Source organism: Sebastes fasciatus, chromosome 17 (genome assembly GCF_043250625.1).
Source record: "Sebastes fasciatus isolate fSebFas1 chromosome 17, fSebFas1.pri, whole genome shotgun sequence".
Classification (NCBI taxonomy): domain Eukaryota; kingdom Metazoa; phylum Chordata; class Actinopteri; order Perciformes; family Sebastidae; genus Sebastes; species Sebastes fasciatus.
This window is the reverse complement of record NC_133811.1, coordinates 21,041,544-21,063,697: the sequence shown is the minus strand read 5'-3', so window position 1 is coordinate 21,063,697 and position 22,154 is coordinate 21,041,544. Positions and strand designations below refer to the sequence as shown.

The 22,154-nt window shown below is 38.4% G+C and overlaps 2 protein-coding genes across 2 annotated transcripts; one reads left to right on the top strand and one right to left on the bottom strand.

Annotated features, from left to right (window-relative positions):
- The first annotated feature begins 659 nt into the window (after nucleotides 1–659).
- Nucleotides 660–18,299, top strand: dgat1a (diacylglycerol O-acyltransferase 1a). The gene is made up of 17 exons (XM_074612739.1): nucleotides 660–1,150; nucleotides 3,784–3,871; nucleotides 8,981–9,021; nucleotides 9,873–9,958; nucleotides 10,604–10,656; nucleotides 11,177–11,282; nucleotides 11,575–11,703; nucleotides 12,184–12,258; nucleotides 12,369–12,472; nucleotides 12,612–12,650; nucleotides 12,830–12,871; nucleotides 13,021–13,065; nucleotides 13,307–13,419; nucleotides 13,681–13,746; nucleotides 13,944–14,031; nucleotides 15,096–15,158; nucleotides 15,264–18,299. Exons 1-17 carry the CDS (start codon nucleotides 840–842, stop codon nucleotides 15,408–15,410), a joined length of 1,596 nt encoding a protein of 531 aa, XP_074468840.1. The 5' UTR covers nucleotides 660–839; the 3' UTR covers nucleotides 15,411–18,299.
- A 220-nt stretch (nucleotides 18,300–18,519) lies between these two features.
- Nucleotides 18,520–22,154, bottom strand: cfap20 (cilia and flagella associated protein 20). Its single transcript, XM_074612740.1, has 6 exons — nucleotides 21,932–22,154; nucleotides 20,527–20,606; nucleotides 20,320–20,431; nucleotides 20,030–20,218; nucleotides 19,816–19,929; nucleotides 18,520–18,687 (listed from the first exon to the last, which is right to left on the bottom strand). The coding sequence occupies exons 1-6, from the start codon at nucleotides 22,013–22,015 to the stop codon at nucleotides 18,682–18,684; spliced, it is 585 nt and encodes a 194-aa protein (XP_074468841.1). The 5' UTR covers nucleotides 22,016–22,154; the 3' UTR covers nucleotides 18,520–18,681.

Here is a 22,154-nt window from a genome sequence, read left to right as displayed (position 1 = left end):
TGAATAAATAGTTTAAATGAATAAAATAAAGCAAAGATTATAAAAGATGAATAAACAATAGGTATATATACACATAATGTATATATATACTGCAACCATCTTGGACTCTAACCACTGGCGCACTTTACACTTACTTTACACTATACATCCTATATACCGGTATAGGTAAGTGGCCACTTTATAGACTGCACATATGCACATATTACATTTATTTATTGACGGACTGCATACACTATGTTCACCCATTAACTCTGTATCTTTTATATCTCTATTATTGTTTTTTATAATTTTTGTATACCTTTACCTCTCCTGTGTTTCACTCTGTTTGCTGATGTTGCTGCTTTGACACCTTAATTTCCCTCCGGGGATTAATAAAGGTTAATTTTATCTTATGTTATCTTAATTGTACATTTTAATACAATGTAATTATCCATTACATTAATACACTAATATCTCTAATTTTTCATATTTTTTAAGGCAAATACTTCAGATTTTACAATGATACATGCCCATATATCACCCAGTTACATTTTTTTTTTTTTTTTATAAGTAGCCAGTCCGGAAGTGGATTGGGAAATCCGCTCGATAGGGGGATGTCAGTTGAAAAAACACAGATCTGGCAACCTTATATGAAACCCAGATCTGGCAACCTTATTGACAACTTGAGCAGTATAGAGGTGATGAATCAAACGTCTTGTACCCGCCAGCAGCACTAACACGACTTCATCTCTTATTATCTGTTGATGTAACAACACTATACGGATGGAAACGGCTACTAACAGCAGGTTGAGCAGCAGCGATGTCAGGCAGGTAATACAATCTGATTTAATCCGCTGAAAATGAGCGATAGAGCCGAGATGAGAGGGCCCGCAGCCCGCCGGAGGAGGACGACCATCTCCGGGTCTGGAGCTGGAGGAGCCGCGGCGGGTAAACAAGCCAACGGCAGCAAGTGGCATCATGAAGCCGGCGGAGACAAACCTCCACAGTATTCCGCTAATAGAGGCAACAAAACAGACGAGGTGTCCGGCAGACATGCGAGTAACAACTGGAAGGTGGACAGAGAGATGGAGACATCAGGACAGCAGCTCGCAAACAGTCCGAAGAAACACAGACAGAAGAGCGTGATGGAGGATTTCAACGACAGACTCAGGTAACCGTCATTTCATTTAAAAGAATGAAATCCTACGTCACAAAGTAACAGTTACTGAAATGACATGAAGTAGCATTCCTTAACATTAAAGAGCTCTGCTGTTTGTGTCACGTAGGCAGATGTTACTCATCTGCAGGGAATGAAATTAGCACCTGCCAAATACAGAGTAAATGTTTCCTTATATTAAAATATAATTTTTTCAAAAGCAATTCCTAAATTTGTTATTAATTGTTTTTTATTTGTTTGTTTGTTTTATTGACACAACAAACATGAATTACTTCTTTATTGTTTTCTTACATTGTTCTTCTTTACATGCATGTTCTTTTTAAATATCTATATATTGTAATTTGCTTAATGAATTGTATATATGTTTATATATGTTTTTATTTTGTTCTTTTTTTATTTTTATTTATTATTGAATTGACGCTTTGGCAATATTGTTCACCTGACGGTCATGCCAATAAAGCAAATTGAATTGATTAAGGTTACAAGATCCATATTTCTACTCTCTACTCTGTACTTTCACTGCGAGTTAGCCTGTTTGTTTGAGCTTATGGGGCTCAAAGGGGCCACTTCAGTGTCCTGTAGCTGGTTTAGTGAGAGACAGAGGAGTGTGGTGGAGGATTCAAAAGACAGACTCAGGTAACCGTCGTTTAATAAAAAAAAAAAAAAAAAGATCCTACGTCACTGTTTGCACACCTGCAATATCTGTTTATATCATTATTTTTTTTTATAGCATATTTTGTATATTGAATATTGGTAGAATTTCATTTTTTTTTAATTCTTATTTCATTCTTTGTTATTATACTGCTACCAAAGCAAATTCCTATAGTGTATACCTCTTACACCTGGCAATAAACACGACTCTGATTCTGAGATGACAGGAAATAGCATTTCATAACATTAGAGAGATTTAACTGCTGTATGTGTCACGTAGGCAGATGTTACTCATTTGTATAAACATCATTGTTTATTTTGGATTTTCTTTAGCTAATAGTGACAGAAAAACCAAGATACTGTCACCTATATGATTGCACACTTTTATAGAATATAACTTTGTCTTGAGGCCACAACTGTTGTTATCAATTTGAGGTTTTCAGTAAGAATCTATAATGTAAGCTCATATAGAAAATCAAGCCTATACATGATAGATAAATAATGTGGCGTACAACCTATTCTTGGATATAATAAGAACAAGTAGAAGTATTTAAAACATGCTATGATCAAATCAAGTATTCAAATGTAGCATGTGCATTTGTTTACATGTAAACGAAGGAATCATTTCAGCAGCCTTGCTTTGTGATCGAGAGTAAGTTTGGATACATGTCAATATAATAGGTAGTAAGTAAACTTGGAGTGAGAACAGACATTGTGAGAGAAGACAAAATAGCCTGACCTTTACCCTGAACATATCACGCCCTATATTGCTAATGCCTTGTAAGCTGCCAAGAGTCTGGCTAGTGTTTTACACAAACCTTTGGTGACACTGCAACACCAGAATACATGAAATAAAGTGACCGTAATACTTTTACTAGAGTCATGTCCAGGGTATGTGTGTACTATAGTGTCACTTTCCTGTATTACAGCAACTGGGAAACAACAGTAGCAGCATGTGCTTTTGCAATCCTGTGCTTGTTGACTATACCTGTGTGTCTGCACGTCGTCCCTGTGCTGGTCTGGTCTTGCCGTGTCCTGAAGGGACCCCTCTCTACTCTTTCCTCTCTTTAAATGCTCATTCAAGTCCTTCCTTCCCCTCAAACCACCCCTGTCTCTTCACTTCATCTTCCTTGTCCACCTTTCTCTCATTAATACTGCATTATCTCACACCTTATTTTTCTATCCTGTTTTTCTTCTCTCTGTACTTGCTCCTCTGCTTCTCCTCCTTCCACTTTACTTCTTTTCAAAGTCTCCCTCCTTCTTACTGTACTTTGTTCTTTACTTCCTTTTCCCTGTTCTCCTCTCCCTTGTCTTTCATGTCCGTTCTGTTGTCTCTCGGTCACGTGTGGTTAAGAATTCTTGCCTGACGAACAGCCTCAGTTTTCACAGTGCCCTTTGGACAATCGGGTCAATAACTTTAACCTACATTTTCACACAACTCTCTCATTGCCTGGTACAGTTGTAGGACTAAACATTAGACAACTGGGTGTGATTCAGTTATTTAAAAGCCAGTAGGACTAGAAAATAATTTATATCCCAACTAGGGGCTTCTTTAATTTCAAAATAAACACTGTGCTTCGACAGTGAAAAATACCATGACCATGAGCCATCTTTGTTTTGGAGGTTACTGCAAAATGACCAGCTAGGAAAGTAAATGCGTCAAACAAACCAAAGATTTTAATTTCTAAATCATTTGTGGTCTAACCATGAGTCACGATGAGTTGTCAGTTTGAATCATGCCGCCTCCTTAAAACAAAATACACACATAATACCTTCATCAATATCAATCCTGTTGGTCTCTTTACAATTACTTTGCAGATGCAGTTGAATGTTTCCTTAACAGAGGTCTGAGAGTGACATGGAGCGATGTACTCAGTGATTTCATCCCTCAGCTCGTGGAGATAAATGGGCAGGAAGGAATGTAAAGAGCTCGATCAGTCAGTCATTAAAACTGTTGACTTTGTGTTTCCATGCAGCTGTCACGTCCTCCAGGAGTCTCTCTTAAGCTCAGCCAGTGGCTTCAGCAACTACAGAGGAATCCTCAACTGGTGTGTCGTCATGCTGGTGAGTAAGACAAGGCTATGTGTCCATTCAGAACTGAAAGCGTACTGCACTGTGACTTCCACAAACAATGACTCCTAAATACTGAATGAAAACACATAACATGCAATTTTTAATTTGATCTTTCATGTCTTGACGTTGCCTCACATTACAGTCTGTGACTGTTTTGTACATCTTTGGTTCTCAGTGGGCTACCACCGGTTCGGAGAAATGAAGTCCATGCTGAAGTGCCTTAAACTTGCATTCTTTCTAATAGCCAGCAGGGGGCGACTCCTCTGGTTGCAAAAATAAGTCAGATTGTATAGAAGTCTATGAGAAAATGAGCCTACTTCTCACTTGATTTATTACCTCAGTAAACATTGTAAACATGAGTTTATGGTCTCAATCACTAGTTTCAAGTCTTCTTCAATACGGCATGATGTTCATTTAGTAAATTATGGTCCCATTTAGAGTCAAATAAACCATAAAGCAAGGAATGCCTTAGGACGTGGCTACCTTGTGATTGACCGGTCACTACCACTGCATTGTCCGGTCTGGGAGTTGTCCGTGTTTTTTCGTCTTACAAGTTAATTGTAACATTTTGGGTAGCCTAAAAATGTCTTATTCAACGTTTGGTTGTACTTAGCTCCACTCTGTCGTGTCACTTCTGGTTGCAAAAAAACTAAGATAGTGACAGCCAAAACGCCAAACTCCAGGCTTCAAATCGGTGGTCCACAAATCAATGGGGGACTACGCGGGGACTACATCCACTTCTTATGTCCAATTTATGGTTGTTCTACACATTATCAGAAATTAGAGTCACTATTCTTAACCAGTTGCATATCACTCTAATTGTCTCTCACTGTCACTCTCACACACACAATCACATATACAGTATATAAAACCGCTAACTAATATAGCACATTTTGCACAAGTGATTTTTGGTCATTGCTTTGACAACAAAAGCAGAAGTGCCAGCCTACACATGTACAGTACACACCCACCTGGGATTTTGAGATGGACCCGTTACAGTGACTTTCTGTTGCCTGTGAGACGTCTGATAAGTAGTTTTTGTGTTATCTCTCTTCAGAAGATTCACCGCATATGCACACACAGTTACTCCCTCATGGCCCGCTTTGCCATTTCCTGTATTTTCTCATTCCTACAACTTTGATTAAGAGGGTTGATTATTTACAGTTTAATCTCAATGTGTTTGCTTTTATAAGTTGAACTTTCCCTCTCATCAGAAGTGGACTGTTTGTCAGCTCAGCTGTACTCGTATTGAGGGTGTTCTGGTGCACCTGCAGTTGACATCCTACGGATTGAAGTAACAGTTCATGTGTTGAGCACACACCGAGGAAAATGATGAATATGAAAGCAGTGGAGGGATTTTCTATCATCCCTAAGATAGGGGAGTGAGATGATTACAGGGTGCTAAGTATGAAGCATCTGTGAAAACAGACAAATATAAGAAGTGTTGGATTTGTAGTGTCTTCTCTGATTCGACCCATATCCATTAGTATTATATGGTTTTATTTTAAATCCTTGGTTTTAACAGTCACATTATAACATCCCCTGCATGCCTGATGGATGTTTTCTCACAGTACCTTCTGCTCAGAGTGGAGTAAGCCAATGAAGTTGTTTCTCACACTGGAATTCTAATATAAAACATGAACCCAAAAGATTAATCTTCTAGCAGGGACATTTTTATTTATAGGTCTGAAAGAAAGCCCCTGTGTGCATGACACTTTGTGCTTACAAATCTTAAGCTTGCAAGTACAAACTGAGAAGAATAACTTGAAAGCAGCAACAGAAGCTGTTTGCAAAAACACATGAGAGAAGCACTCCAGTTCATAGGACAAAAAAATGAATTGGCAGGAGCTCCTGTTAAAACAAGCGATGCTACAGTATGTGGATATACTGTACACATGTGCAGCTATACTGTTCTGGACAATGTTAAAGATGCAGTGGAAAATATGCCTATGGCATTTATTGTCGGAGGCATTTTGGCTGTTATCATAAAAAATGATGATGGTGAAATATGATGTGAGATTTTGACCATATTGCCCTCCCTAACCTGACTGACAACCTTCTTTTACAGTAAATATTGTGTTAGATGCAGCATCTCACAGTCTCTCTTCAAGTTCAGTTCAATGTGTCACAGTTAAATATGTCCCCCTGGGCTGAGATCACTTCAGGACAACAGGCTCTTCTTCAGAAAAATGTCTCTAAAGGCACCCTGCAGAGTCTCTGAACATCCAGTCACTGTTAGTATTTTGATAGACATGGGGGAGACAAATATCCAGTTAGCCATAATCCAAATGAAATTGAATAAGCCTACAAATAGAGCTCTATACATGTGTGCAAGTGTGTAAGTGCATATTTCTACCTATGTGCACACATGCATGCTTTGCATATGTGGATATATGCTTGCATGGTTGCATGCACATGGGTTGTTATTTGTCCCTGCATTTGTGTACATGTGTGTGTGTTTTTTTTCCAAATCAGGCCTAATTTTGCAGTTCTGTAACAGGATTAATTCCATCTTTGAAAGTTTATATTGCCGTGACGACCGCGTCCTCTACTTTTTGGTCACCAGGGACGGCCGACGCTGCTCGGTTCAGACCGTTTTTAGGAAGCCTTCAGGATTAGGCTGTAAGAGTGTGAAGTGGAACCACAGAGACGTGTGTGTGTGTGTGTATTTAGAAGCTTAGTTGTATAATTTGTCCTCAATAAGCAGGACCGTCGGTTAATTCCTGAAATGTCAACTGCAGGAGCACATGTTTCTACAGATGAGAGATGAAATGTTCTGAATGTTGAAGCCAAATGTTTCAAATTATTACTAATTCTTTTCATGCACAACCTTAAAATATAGGTGTACGGCAAAATGATTTTAAAAAAAAAAAATCCACTAGTTGCCTTCAGAACAGCTACGCTCCTTCTTTTAATTCTCTTGAAGTGCTTGTGAAATAGGCTGAGTGTACATGTTTGTGAGTGCTATCTGACTACTCTTGTTGAACATGACTTTTTCCAGTTGTTTGGAGGATGAATACATTTCAAGGTTTAAAGCGCTCACTAACAAGACACACACACACACACAATGTTAAGCAGATTTAGATTGGTGCTAAAACATCTGTGCTAGTGAACCAACAAAAACATCAGTGTTTTAAGAGGCTGTACGTTGTTCAGTGGGCCTGGATGATTTAAAAATGTAGTCAGACAGTGAATATTTGGCACAAGACACAATGTTGAATCCTCCACAAGCAGAAATCATCCCTGGATGTCGTACAAACACTTGATGCTTCAGCTGGTTCATATCATTGTTCCCTCTGATGTGCAGCCAAACAGACTTTGTGAATAGCTTAAAGGACAGTGCACAGCAGATCAAAACTTAACAGCCAGCTGATTTGTTATCACACCCACTCACTCACGCATTAGTTTCCGAGCACCAAGGCTGTGAAAACAGACAGATAAGCGTCAATGACTAGTTTATTTTGTTGGTCTTTCTAGATAGATAGATAGATAGATAGATAGTAACTACAATATTATAATAATATGATATAATAATATAGTATTCTACAATGTTTTTTGAAGATGAATACAAACTACTGCCTGGTTATGTAGATGCAGAGCATTATGTGCATGTAGTCTTTGCTGTGTGTCGGAGAGAGAAACCTGACCAGAGAACCTTGACCAGTGCAAAATGTTTGATGATTTAACGTTTGTTGGCAGCAGTTCTCTCAGGTTAGCTCAGGGTGGTAATGTCCAGCCAACCCCAATAACTCTTTCTATTTTTAAACCTCCCAAATCTGATACGTCTCTCCTCCAAGGGGACAAATATAGATGTTTTCTTGTTCAAATTGGAAAAAGAAAAGTATTTTAACGTCTTATCATTAGGGTTTTATTGCTGAGGAAATTGTAAATGATATAAAGAGAAGTAGATAAGAAAATGTGTTCAACTCAGAGTATAGATATTGTAATCTTTTGGTGCTAAAACATGTGATTCAACAAATCAAAACAAAAGATACTCATTTTTGACAAGATAACATTCCTGAGTTTAGGATAGAAATGGTACTTTAACCAGGCAGCCTGGGTTCAGTTAACATAACCCGTGCTGAAGTGCCGGGGTGTTGCTCTGTATCTGACTTTGCACACTGACCTCTCTCTGAACAGGGACAAGGGAGGACACATTTGTACAGTTGAATTATTGCAAAATCTGATTTTGCAATGTTCTCTAGAAATGTTCCAGACAGGCCACTGTCCCAATAATCATGTTCTACATGATGATGGTCCTCTCTGGTCCCTGCTGAAGGTTACTAAGACAAAGGTTACTGGTTTGGACAAAAGACAAAGTTGAATCAAAACCACATTGCTGCAAGATCTTGGCAGGCCAGTGGGTCGAGGTGTAACATGACACATTATCACCACTGCATGTGTTGTACCCTCACTGTCCTCATTATCTTATCTGTCTCTCTCTAACCCATGCACTGTACACACCATAAAATAAATGATCTAAATGCATAAATGCTTACTATACATATGCAGCGTTGGCTCTCTGTGTGGATTGGGTGGTTAGGTTTATCTCAGGAAGCTGCAGATAACTGACGGCTGAGAGTTAAAGCTGGACTCAGACCTTGAACTTTAATACATAATGTAATGATAAACTTATTTGACTCAGACAGAGTGAGAAGATGCAGGGTGTGGTGATGGCAGCAGGAGTATGTTGCTAAACTTTGGTTTGAAACCGATCTTATCTATGCAGACATAAACAGATCATGCAGATATGTAACTTTAAATTGCTCTTGTTGCTCTTTTCTGTAACTTTCTCTGACAGATGTGTATACCTGCATGTCTGTGTGTTTTGTGGGCAGCGACTCTTTAACCACCGCAGTTGTTTTTAAAAGGAAGCATCCTATATGTGTTCTTGGTTTGGAGTAATAACTCCCTCAACACGCACAAACACATTGAAATTCACAGACTAATCATAAGCACAGCTGTGGGGCAAAGAAAACCATAAGCCAGATTTGACATATTTGTGGGTAAACAAAGGCCAGAGTCAGTGAATGGTCAGATTAAAAACTATGATTATTACTGTGAACTATGCTCATTATCGTGTTTTGTCCTCTCCTTCAGGTGCTGAGTAATGCACGCCTCTTCTTAGAGAACATTATAAAGTGAGTCCGCACCTACACACACAAACTTACATTTACGTAATGTACTGTTACAACTCACTCCCATTTGGTTATACAACTGTGCATCCAACAAATTCAAGCGTGTTCAGTGCTACAGCACACGTACGTAGAAGTTTTATTGTATGTTTCTACAGAATTGAGACATAAGTAAGTGCCAGGTGTAGTCTGGAAATGTATAAATTAGATTAGATGGAAATCAGTTTATTTGTTAACTGACAATCCTAGGGGACAGATAGTCTGAAAAAAAATCATGTTCCTCTGTGTCCTCCTAGTGCTCCTAATGGCATTTACAAGTTTTCACCACGCCAAACCAAAACAACCAATCAGAGCCGAGCAGTCTCTAAAGCAGCTGTCAATCACTGCTTTGCAAAACTCGTGAACTCCAATCAAACTGTCAAAATAGGCAGCGCTGATCAAATATGAAAACAGCTACACAGCTAATGAGCTAATTTGAGGCGAGAAACAGGCATTTTATTGATTCATATTTGATCGGCGCTGCCTAGTTTGATCGTTTGATTGGAGTTCACGAATTTCGCGAGCAGTGATTGACAGCTGCTGTAGCAACTTCTCTGCTCTGATTGGTTGTTTTCCTTCGGCCGGTGAAATATTGCAAATGCCATTAAGAGCACTGGGAGGACACAGAGGAACATACTTTTCTCACAGATTATCTGTCTCCTGCACTACAGTCAGGATATATTTGCTCAAAGTTACCAACTTAAGCTTTAACCACACCAAACCTTTACCTAACGGCACCAATCTTAAACTAAACAACACATAACCATTTTCAGCCTCAAACCACTTCTAAATGATCACTCCTCTCTTCTCTTATCTAGGTATGGTATCCTGGTGGACCCTATCCAAGTAGTGTCTCTATTCTTAAAGGACCCGTATAGCTGGCCAGCAGCTTGCCTCATCATTGGTATGGAGCATTTATTTCACTGCCTCAGTGTCGTGTAAATGACTCACAGAACCTTTTGTCCTTGTGTGACCTCAGGACTGATGTGAAAGTTGAACTTAGCAAACAAGGGTGGTTCCTGTATTTCCTGTCCTTAGTCCTATCATTAGTCTCTATTACTGTAACACAAAGTGTCATGTTGACTGTTTTACAGCCTCTCCACGGCCCGACTGGCTGATCTGCTACAGCACGTTATAGCAGGTTTAATGAGCCAGATGCTCAGCGATATACATATAGAAGCATTGTTAGTGTGAGTTACTGTCTTGAATATTCTAGCACAGCTGTTATTGATTATTTAGCCAGAGACGGGTGACACCTGACATCGTCTCTTTTCCGGCAACGACCGGCTTTATCGATGCAGCAAAACAAGTCAATACGAAGGTGAATGAACGTAGTTGAACAATCTGAATGAAATGCTGCTATTTAGGGAAATACTGGACTAATGTACTGTAGGACCTGAAACTCGGCAAAATCAGTATTCATCACCAATTTCTCCGTGTGTGTTAAATTGTGTTACACTGAGTGATAAAATAAAGACGTCGGCCTCCTACTATGGTTCACGTCTATGTGCTGCTGATGAGTCTGTTGTTCGTCTGTTCTGTGTTTCAGTGTTGAACGTGTTCATCTTAGCAGCCTTGTACACAGAGAGGCGTCTGGCTGTGGTGAGTATGTGATTTGAATGATTTGCATACGTTCTCCTAGTTGCAACAAATGTTCTTTTACTATTGTGGTGGACGCTGCAGAGATTGCTTCTGTATGCTTTGTTAATAAATTGCTGAAACCTTTAACTCCACCTTTTGGATCCCAAAGACCTAAGATTGACATTATTTAACTAAGTAACTTGTTAAGATGAACTACAAAGGGAGCGTAGGTTTGTTTTGAATTTATCATTCAGGGATCTCCCATCAAGGATGTTTGTCTGATACAGTACAGGTGCTTTACACATCCAACACCTCCCCCTCTTTATACCTGCTCTTAACTCTGATAAACACACCACTCCTGGTTCAGATTAGATTACATATAATCCAAACCACTTCTGACAAATTAAATTAAAAAATATATAAATTATAAATGATTGTAAAAGCTGTGTTACTCTGGTTAAAGGAAAAAAATAATGAAAGTATATGTACAGTCACAGATCAAATGTTTTACAGTGATCTGTTTCCCTTTCATCATCATTAGGGTACCATTTCCCAAAGGACGGGAATGATTCTTCACTTTTTTAACCTGACATCCTTGTTGATCTTCCCTTCAGCCACAGTGCTCACTGTGACCTCCATGACCCCAGGTACATACTAAATATATTCAGACATACAGGGTATGTTTATGACACATAAATACAGCATTTGAATAAGAATAGATGCATGTGAGTATTTTGATTCTAGCACAAAATATCAGAAATTGCCTTTCAATCATCAATGATGACTGAGTCACTGACTCAAGAGTTGTAAAAACTATTGAGTCAATAAACTGTCTTTTAGTTTTGTTCATATCTATCTACACACAAACCAGAGTGTTCCTTTCATCTGTCATTTATTGCTCTTAATCAATGGCCCTTTGTGTTCGTGTTCGTATGTCAGTGGGTGGTGTGCTCTCCCTAGGAATCTACACAGTGCTGTTTCTCAAGCTGTACTCCTACCAAGACACCAACAGGTGGTGTCGACAAATCAGACAATTGAAAGCCAAGAGACTAACACGATCATACTCATGTAAGTATATCAACACACACACACACACACTGTCGAAGAAATGTTATCTAGATTATGATTAGGTATGAGGTGCTTTTGAGCTGCTCAGTGGCCAACACATCTGACTAACAGTAAGCCTAACATGGCTAAACACATAAATGTCAGTGCATACTTAACAGGATTATTAGCTTGTTTTTTTTTAATCTAGTACTGTGGTGTTACTACCATCTAGTGGTGAGAAGACAAACTGCAGCTTTTTGCACAGACAGATCAAAGTTGTGTCTTCAGCTTTTATCACTTTGTGCGTTTTGAAGCTATTTTAATCCTAAATGCAACTTGATGACTTTATCTCCTCGCCGTAGGAGCTTGGATAAACCGAAAACACACACAGAGAAATCCTTGAAATCCAACATGCTGATTGTCTGTTGTATTTATAGTGTAATTTGAAAAACATGGATATGGTGATTTATATAAATGAGCTTGTGTCTGTGTGTTTTCCAGGTCCGTCTGTGGCACAACCCAATGGTTCAGCAGTTCATCCTCATGTCTCCTACCCAGGCAACCTCACCCACAGAGGTAACCATGACAACTGCATGGCGATAAACAGCACAGTTTTTAACGGAAATAATTTCATGATAAATAATCCTAATATAAATTAACATTTCATTTCTTTTTTTTGTCTTTAGACATGTACTACTTTGTCTTTGCCCCGACTCTCTGCTACCAGCTCAACTTCCCGCGGTCACCTCGAATACGCATACGGTTCCTGATGAGAAGACTTGTTGAAATGGTGAGAGGGAACACACACACACACACACACACTTACTGTGCACGCTCCTGATGTAAAGTGAGATGGTGGAAAATGAAATTCAAATGGCAACATATATGCATGTTAACAAGTTTTCATTTAGACTCGCTCTTTCTTGTAGCTCTTCTTCATGCAGCTGTTGGTGGGATTGATACAGCAGGTATGTTGAACACGGCTTACATCACGCAGACAATTGTTCAGAGTATACGCTTAGCACACAGGAGAAGTTTCAGTTGATTGCAATCTGCAACCTCACCGCTAGAGTCCTACACACTGCATCTTTAAATCTGTTTTTCACCACTCAAACAATGCAAAGCAATTCTCATTTGTGTCTTCCAGTGGATGGTTCCCACCATACAGAACTCGATGAAACCATTCCAGGTGCGTACACACACATACACTACTGTACTGTACTGTATATGAAGATAAATGTCTCTCAGGAGAGCAAGAAGCAAGGGATCATAGACTATAATAGATGTCTTGGGGGCAAAACATTAATGAAAAAATGTCATTGTTTGTGTCTCTCACAGGAAATGGACTTTTCTAGGATGGTGGAGCGCCTCCTTAAGTTAGCTGTAAGTAATGTAGTTACACTGGACACCTATCATGACCTTATAATGACAGAAAATTGATTATTACCACTTAATCTTGCATATTGAACTATGAGGTTTTCTCTCGTTGTGATAACTGTCTCTCATGTGTATCAGGATAGTATAGTGTGATCTTATCAACCCAGACACTTCTCCTCTGACCCTCTCCTCTCTGTCTCCTCTTCCTCTCCCTCTCCTCCTCCTCCTCCTCCTCCTCCTCCTCCAGGTCCCTAACCATCTGATATGGTTAATATTCTTCTATTGGTTCTTCCACTCCTCTATGAACTTTGTGGCAGAGCTGCTGCAGTTTGGAGACAGAGAGTTCTACAAAGACTGGTGGTGAGTAGAAGGAACATTCAATCAAACACAACTACATTTGTGCACACATGTAAAATCATACACTTGTTGAGCGTGTCCCGTTTAATCTCGAGGATAATTTAGTAGATTTTTTCCACATATTTTTAGCTGTGATCCCCCTAAACTTAAGCGGACTATGTGTGACTCATCACACAGGAATAGAAGCGTATTTATTAAAATATGTAGTACACCCATCAGTCTTGAAGTCAAATTCTCAATCTGTGCATTTTTTGTTAATTTCAGGAACTCTGAGACTGTCGTATATTTCTGGGCCAACTGGAATATCCCAGTTCACAAATGGTGTCTGAGGTGAGCACCAAACTTTTTTTGATTTTTTTTCAGCACTGACACTGTTTGATGTTTTGGCTTCACATCTGTATGAAATAAAATCCAAACTACAATGATAAAAGGAATCAAGGTGTGGACTGGCATTGGATTAAAGAGATGAAGATCGATGTAATTTGTCGAGTGTATGTGCCTTAATCGTGTGTCTTTGTGTGTTACAGACACTTCTATAAGCCAATGTTGAGGAATGGGGTCAACAAGTTTCTGGCTCAAACCGCCGTCTTCCTGGTGTCTGCCTTCTTCCACGAGGTAAACCAACAACATTCAGTGTGACACGAAACACTACTAAAGTCTACATATCTGCTAATTCAACTTCAAAACTCATTTTTGCTTAATGATGTCTGTACATGAAATGGCCTGTTGTGAACAGTTGTTATCAGACAGCTGTGAGGAGCTGGCTTCCACGTATACCTCTAAATCAGAGCCTTACAATTAAATTACAATTTCTCTTATATTTTCTCTTAATTTTCTTTTAAGAGAAAAAATAAGAGAAGTCAACTCCCAGGTGTGCTGAATGATGAATCCCACTTGATCATAAATTGGAGGAGTGTGACTGATTGTTTATTATTAGCATAGGTAACGCCCCCTAAACACTATATAAATGCAGGTGTTGTGCAAATACTCTGGCACATGCCAAAGAATTGGACAGATGCCACCAAAAAAAGGCCGTATCTATCTATAAATAGATAGACAGATAGATCTTATTGATCCCAAATTGAGAAATTCTAGAACATTAGTAATTGAGGTACTGTTAAATAAAGGAAATTTTCCAGAGCGTCAATAGTGTGAAAATCAAAAAGCATCTAAGAGCATGCAATATCATCTAAGGGTTTTTATAATTAAATTCATGGGCAAAAGAAATACTATTGGTCCCAATTAAGATAATCCAATCATTATAATTACTCTAAAACATATTTCATAAATTTGATTATTAATGGGGTTTTTTATGTTCCTCAAATTTAATTTCCTTTCATTGGACATTTTGTGGACTGTGAGTACAAGATGGTTTTGTCTTATCTTTGTAAGAGTGATCTCGACTACTAGTAAAATGTTATCTTAGCTAAGAAAAGAGCAAAAAATAAGATAACAGAATAAGAACAAATCGTGGATAGGAACAAAAATAAGAGGAAATGTGTTCTTATATCGCTTCCTGCATGAGGCTTAATGATTCCTGAAGATAAAAATAAAAAGATTGCATCTGACTAATGAGTGTGCAGCTTTCTCCTCCTTACATTTACACATTTTGATTACGTTTAAAAAAAAAAAACCTGTCTGTGTCTGATTTAGTGTATTTTACTCTCGTTCTTCTTCAGTACCTGGTGAGTGTTCCTCTGAAGATGTTCAGACTGTGGGCCTTTATGGGAATGATGGCTCAGGTAAGACACGCTGAACTGTCCGTCTCTTTCATTCTGTCACTTAATCCCTTTCTCTCCTCTGCTGTAGACAAACACACTTTGACCTCTGAACTTTAATCCCTTCAGGTTCCCCTGGCTTGGTTTGTGGGTCGTTTCCTGAATGGGAACTATGGCAACGCCGCTGTGTGGATCTCGCTCATCATCGGCCAGCCTGTCGCTGTGTTGATGTACGTCCATGACTACTATGTCATTCACTATGGAACCACTACATAGTACCGGACAAACACACACGCACGTGTTCCCACACATAAACATGTACAAGTCATGTTGTATAAACACACACACACACACACCAGCCTGCAGGACAACTCAGTGAGTGAATGTAGAGCGAGTTAAGGTGACTTTAATAGAAAGCCCTGCTAATATGAACCTGTCAGTGAAAACAGCAACAGCAGGAAAATCGTTTTTGATTTTTGCACTACAGAGAAATGGACCATAGTATGTCAGGAAATGATTCTAACAACATGAGAAGTGCTTGCTTTAAAGCAGTATTCCACTTTAGTAGGACAAACATACCTTTGACCTTTGTAATCAGCCTCATGTATTAGGATCCGCAGTCACCACCTGCTCTTAATATCTATATCTAGCATTGGATGTTTCAACTTCAGACAAATGATCCAAAGTGAAATAACACTTGGATCTCCGTTATTGGAATTGATCCTTCACTGTCCGATTTGTTAGAAGTGTGCTTTTATCTTAAGCAGATATTGCTAGGTAATATTGGTGGTTGATGATTCATGAGCTCAAAAAAAGTTTAGGTGCAATTTCCTGAACTTTTAGAAGCACTTCAGTGCATTCAAAAGTGGAAACGCTGCTTGTAACCAAGCACTCCTCGAGTTTTGGAAAACCAAATGTGAACCACTGCCGAGCGAGCACAAGCCAGACGAGGATCTTGCCATCCTTGTATCCAAAGGCAACAGAGAAATGATGAAGTCAGATAAACTGTTTGTGTCTACAAGCTAAGGCTTTAAAAAAGCAATGTAGGATGTCTCCAGGTCTTCAAATTGACCCGTTTTTTACATACATTTTTGATGCAGTGCAGTTGTTGAGTATTACCGAAATTTGTAGGATAAGAAACTGAAGGAAGAGAAACTAAAAGGTGAAGGAGAAACTGTAAAAGGACGTTTTTGTGACCGTATTTGTACAGTCGTGGACCTCCAGGCAGCCTCTCCTCTTCTATCTCTCAACTCCAAACAATGCAAGCTCTTATTGTAACAGTACAGTACATGCTACAGGTGTCTTGACTCTAGTGTCTTTTTGTGTTGCATTTGACTTTATCAGATCAGTTTATTTTATACTTTGTATTATTATAAATTATGTGTGGGTACGCCTGTCTGCAGTTATGTTGTGCCAAATTATAATTTATGTTGTTTTATTTAAAATCTGTGATTTAATGCAGTAGTTGATTTACTGATTTGAACCAATGAATGTGTTTTTGCACTTTAAAGAGATGCATGCTGTTGACTAAAGCAATAGATTTCTACGAATGTATTCTTTAAGTTGTATCAATCGTGGAAGGAAAAATATGTTTTGTTGAAAATGATTTGTATGTTTTGTAATTTGCTCGTTGTCGTGTAAGGATGGCTCAGTTTGTTTCAAAGTAACACAGCAGCTGCAGTGGTAATAATGAGAGTTTCAAACCACAGTTTTTTTTTCCAGAATTTCTATTTCTTGGTTTGACCTAATTTAAAGTTGCCAATAAGGATATTGCCATATAAAAGTTAGTTGTTATTTTACTTTTTTGTTGTTGTTTTAATCGGCTTTCCAAATATACAGTGACAGTTGACTTGGAGCCTTTTCATTTATTTATTTATTTTTTAAAGATTTGTCCTCTTTTCTTCCCTTATTGACCACATTCAGGGAAAACGTTGTTGTTAAATTATAACAACAGTTATCAAAAACACTGTTGGCATTCCTTATTGAAATGTACAAGTGCCTGCTGTAAAAATAAGTTTAAACAAAATATAAAAAAATCACCAGTTGTTTTGTGTAAAAAAAGACACAGAGGCCAAATACTTCCTATACTTTGCCAATCGATTCAAAAATGCATTTATATTCATGGTGTTTTGAAATATTTGGGAACTGAAGACTTACTGCCCGTAACATAACCCTTTAGCAGTATGACACCTTTCATTTTTAAAGCAGTAATTTTTATGTTTTCATGAAAACAAGATGTTATTTTGGAGAGCCTTATTCAATAGTCATGCATAAACCTTATCACGTTATTGGTATTTAAGCGTGCAAACAGCAGCTTTAATATCTGTTAGTCTGACACACTTTTATCAACAAAATGTGACCCAGTTTAAAACTGAGCAGCGGTGACATTTGTTCGTTCTTTATATTTTAAATAGAATGAACATCTGAGGATTATTCCGCAAGTAGCACATGTAGCAACAATGTTTTGAGTACTATATTGACAACTATCTCAATGCCAAGAGCTGCTGTCTAGGCAGCTTCTTCACGAAATACAAAATACACGTTTCACTGCATTCTCTGTTTAGTTGGGTGGAAAAACTAAGTAAACTCACTAAATTCAGTCGGTATCAGAAAATACCGGTGAAGTTCAATAGTAAACAACTCAAATAATCAAAAAGTGCAAATAGAAATTTACAACAAATTATTCTTTTTCTCATTTGTATGAATCTCCTGTGAAAAATATATTTACTCAATTGAGTTGTTTACTTTTAATTCTGCCTTGCTTTGTTATGTTTTTGTGGGATTTCTTGAAAAGGAAAATATAAAGTGACAGGGTGTTTAACACGAGAAGCGTCGTCACCACAGCTTGAGATGGGACGATCAAAATTATTCTCCTGGTTCATTTTTTTGTGTTATTTTAGCACTTCCTGTTTCACATTATTACTGCACTATGTCTGCTCTTGGAATATGAGTTGAAGATGCAGCTTTAAGTTGAACTGTCTTTAGTTGTTTTCTTTAGTTGATTTTGTGATGCAACACGTAGTAAAATGAATGTATTACTGATCTGTTCATACTGTACACAGAAATCCAAAGTGAAACAAAGATTATATGTTTTGGGAATGCAAATCATTTTCATAGCCTTTCACTTGAAATTATTCGTGTTTGATAAAGATTATTTATATTTGATGAATGGACTTGTCTATTTTTCTTTCGTCTTTTTAAAAACGAGTACCGAGCTTTCATTTTATTAGCAGGTAACGGTGGAGTATCCTGAATTTCCTGGTTATTATTTTTTCCAGCACACATCATATGGCTGCTGTAGAATGTGTGGCACAAACTATAATTTCTAGAAAACTGATACTATCATCTTTAAACCACTACATGGAAAACTGTGAGGACAGAGGAGTCCATAAAAAACGTTTATTGCGCAGAGAGCAACACAAGACGGCACTCAAAACTCATAGATTCAAAATTACAAAGTTTTAAAGTTCATCATATTTCTACACACAGAAAATCTTACAGCTAAACTCCACATCAGGTCTGGGGGAACAGTGTAGGGTGAGAATCTCTACTGCTGCAAGACACAAACACACAAACGGACGAGTGTTAGGCAAACTTCTACAAATCTATCCACTTACTTGTCCACTTGTCTTCACAAAGATAAAATATTCCCATATGTAACATTACTGTAACGTGCAGAGCAGACATAATTATTAGAGGTGCATTCTGATCGCCTAGTAGTTCCCTACGAAGTGGACTGCAGAGGGTATTCAGCCATGTTAAGTACGATTCCAAACCATAGGAAGCAAAAATGCTCAGTTCAAAGGGAACTGTAAACTGTGTAAGGAAGAACTGAACAAACGGCTCCAGGGACTTTGATATTACAACAAACGTTTATATAGTTGTCAGTACTGTTCGCTGTTGTAGTTAGAAATCAACCTAACCAACAGTTGAGTACAGCACTCATGCCTCAGCCAGCGTTCTGCACTGGAGACATCGCTGTTCGCTGAGTATTGCGGAGTTTAATGATAATGTTATTGATATCTATATAACTATTTATTCAGGGACCCGGGAGGAGACCACCGAATTTATTTATTTTCAATATTTTAAATCAGTAGTGTAAAACTTCCACAGTAGCGGCAACGGATTCGAGGCTTTTACATAGGTATCACAAAAAATAGCAGTTTTACAGTGTTATTTTGTGTACAATTTATTTTTAAATTTGCAAGTTTCTGAGAAATAAAAAGGCAGCTAGCCGAAGCCTACCAATGTTATTCATGTAACAGGTAGCATTTTTATGTAAGTTGAACTTGTTATTGTTGAAATCACTGAGAATAGAGAAATACTAAAAACTTTTAAGTAGAAAGTGTTTAATTGTACAGGTTTAGCATGAATAAATGTTACCTTTGGCCTTTGAGTGTTTACATGCAATCAGTTGATTTTTCAAATATTAAAAACTCCATAATCTTATACACACATTACCCTGCTTTCATGCCATAATTTGGCACACCGCCTTTATTAGCGCACAGTGCACTGGAGTTGATCCTGAAATTAGCACCCCTATGTACTGAATTGTGAATCAATTTTGAATCAGGAATCGTTTTGAATCGATTCTGAATCGAATCATGACATACTGACAGATTCCCATGCCTAATACTTATGTGGCTACATGTAGTGTGTGTTTGTTTGTGTGACATCTCACCTTCGCTTTCTGGTTCTGGACAGGCAGATAGAGTTTAAACTCTGCTGGGAGCTCGTCCTCAGAGTACAGTCTGTCTGAGAAATACACTCTCCTTATTCGACAGTTGGCGTGGATCTGAGAGGAAAACAGGTCAGACATTAGCATCAGAAAGGAGGATCTACAGTCACTCTAGTGCAAGTAGTATCTAGTTTCTTGTCCGTCTCCGTGCACTAACCTGTACACGCAGCGTCTCGATGTAATTGGTTCCGTAGGCCCTCCTGGTGAAGTCCGACAGGTTGAACTGAATCTGGTTCCAGCCGTCATCCAGCCTCATCGGCATGGTGCAGATAAACGGCTTCACTCGTGTCGTGCTTTGATAGTTGCTCGCCCGAAACCGCCGGCGAACGTTTTTGTCATCTAACACCTGAAAGTTGTAAAAGATGGGGAGAAAGTATAACATCAGTACACATGTGTTTATTCTGCCACCAAGACATGGACGGGGTCTGTATCTGCAGGAATGCTTACCTGGACTTCAAAGGTGAAATACTTCTTGAGATTTTTGATGATCATAACGAGAAAAGGAAGCTTGATGCCCAATGTTTTCTTGGGGTCTGCAGGACATGTTATATACGTGGTACTGCAGGGAGTAGAAGAAATAAAAAAGACAAGGGAGATGAATGAGGGTGCTTGTATGAGTTGACTTGAGCTGAAGAATCAGTTAAACAAACTCACCTGACGTTTGTCCCCTCAACCTCCAACACCAGTGAGTGGATGTCATTGTCTGTGATTCTCTTGATGTGGCCATTCCTCACCTGTGAACACACAGAAATATTGTTTTTCTTAAGGTGGAAAAATCAAGCTGTATCTCACTAGTAAAGGAGCGCTATCACAGTCATTCAACTTCACAGATATTAGATACAGATAAGATCATAGATAAGAAATAGCAGTACAGATGTGCCAAAGATATGTTTGAGAAACAGTGTCACTGTTACATAGTTTTCCACCTGAGAGAACTGACAAGTTTATTTTTCGACTGCTCAGTACATACTGTATTTTGGTTTCTCAAGCACACATTGTAGGGATCCTTATCAAATGTTATTATAAAATATTATTTATGTGATGTGTTTATGTTACAAATGACAATAATATCGGCCACAAAAATCCTGTATCGGTCAGAGTGATGAAGTCGGTGAATATTGCCAAAACCTTTTACATCTTGTTGTCTTGTAAGTGTTGCAAGTTAGCTAACCTCAAACTATCTTAAACAAATGATATCCTCCACTGTTACTATTCTTACCCGTTGCTTGGCAACAGTGCCTTTAGGCCCACCTTGTATCCTGCTAACGTTGTAGTTACATTTAAAGGTCCCATATTATAAAAAAGTGAGATTTTCATGTTTTTTTAATACAAAGCAGGCTTAAGTCCTATATAAATACTGTGAAAGTATTGAAACACTCAATCCACAGGGAAATACACACAGCCCGTATTCAGAAACTCTGCATTTGAAACAAGCCGTTAGGATTTCTGTCCATTTATGATGTCACAAATATACAATATTTAGACCCTTAACACAATTGTTGCAGTGTATGTGAATGTCATCAACTGACAAGAAGTACACATGGACCCAAGCTGTTGCCCAGCAACGCAATTCCGTTGCAATTCCGTCATAATGTGCTAAAACGGAGCGTTTAAGACAGAGAGGGTAAATACAGGCATATTCAGGCTGACAGTATGAGGAAAATAAAGAGTTTTTTTTTAACATTACAGCATGTAAACATGTTCTAGTAGAAACACAAAATACAAGTATGAACCTGAAAATGAGCACGATATGAGACCTTTAACATTAGTGATAACTTACTGAATCAATACTAGTGCTTTGAAACTGTGTTTGGTTTCAAAATACCAACAAGCTCTTGACAGCTGTCTTCATAACTAGACAGGGATTATATTTAGTTATCTGTATTCTTTGCTGGAGCAGATTAAAACCACTTTTCAAATGTAAACTTCACATGTAACGTTGACTAACACAAGCTCAGTCAGCTGTCTGAACACTGAAGACTAAACACACACTGCAACAGGGATTAGCTTTAGCACGTTAGCTCGTTAGCTGTAGCATTCAGTGTGAATCGCTGCTCACCTTTTTATCCCAAATCTGAAGCGGTTTGCTGCCGATGCTGTATAAAATAGACAAGAATCCGCTTTGAAACGTGTTTTTAAACATCTTCTTTTCGCTTCAGTCCACAGTTGTTTTGCAACTAACAACTGTTGCTAGCTAACGAGCGTGACGTTTGTTTACAGATTTGGGTGTCCGTCTCCAACGCGACCCGGTTCCGTGTGGCACAAAGATAACCCGTTCCGTT

Coding starts and splice junctions, on each gene's coding strand:
- dgat1a (XM_074612739.1), top strand. CDS start 840: ATGAGCGATAGAGCCGAGATGAGAGGGCCCGCAGCCCGCCGGAGGAGG. Junction 12,259..12,368: donor AGGCAACCTCACCCACAGAG/GTAACCATGACA, acceptor TTTTGTCTTTAG/ACATGTACTACTTTGTCTTT. Junction 15,159..15,263: donor TTATGGGAATGATGGCTCAG/GTAAGACACGCT, acceptor TAATCCCTTCAG/GTTCCCCTGGCTTGGTTTGT.
- cfap20 (XM_074612740.1), bottom strand. CDS start 22,015: ATGTTTAAAAACACGTTTCAAAGCGGATTCTTGTCTATTTTATACAGC. Junction 20,432..20,526: donor GTTGAGGGGACAAACGTCAG/GTGAGTTTGTTT, acceptor TACTCCCTGCAG/TACCACGTATATAACATGTC. Junction 20,219..20,319: donor ATTTCACCTTTGAAGTCCAG/GTAAGCATTCCT, acceptor TACAACTTTCAG/GTGTTAGATGACAAAAACGT.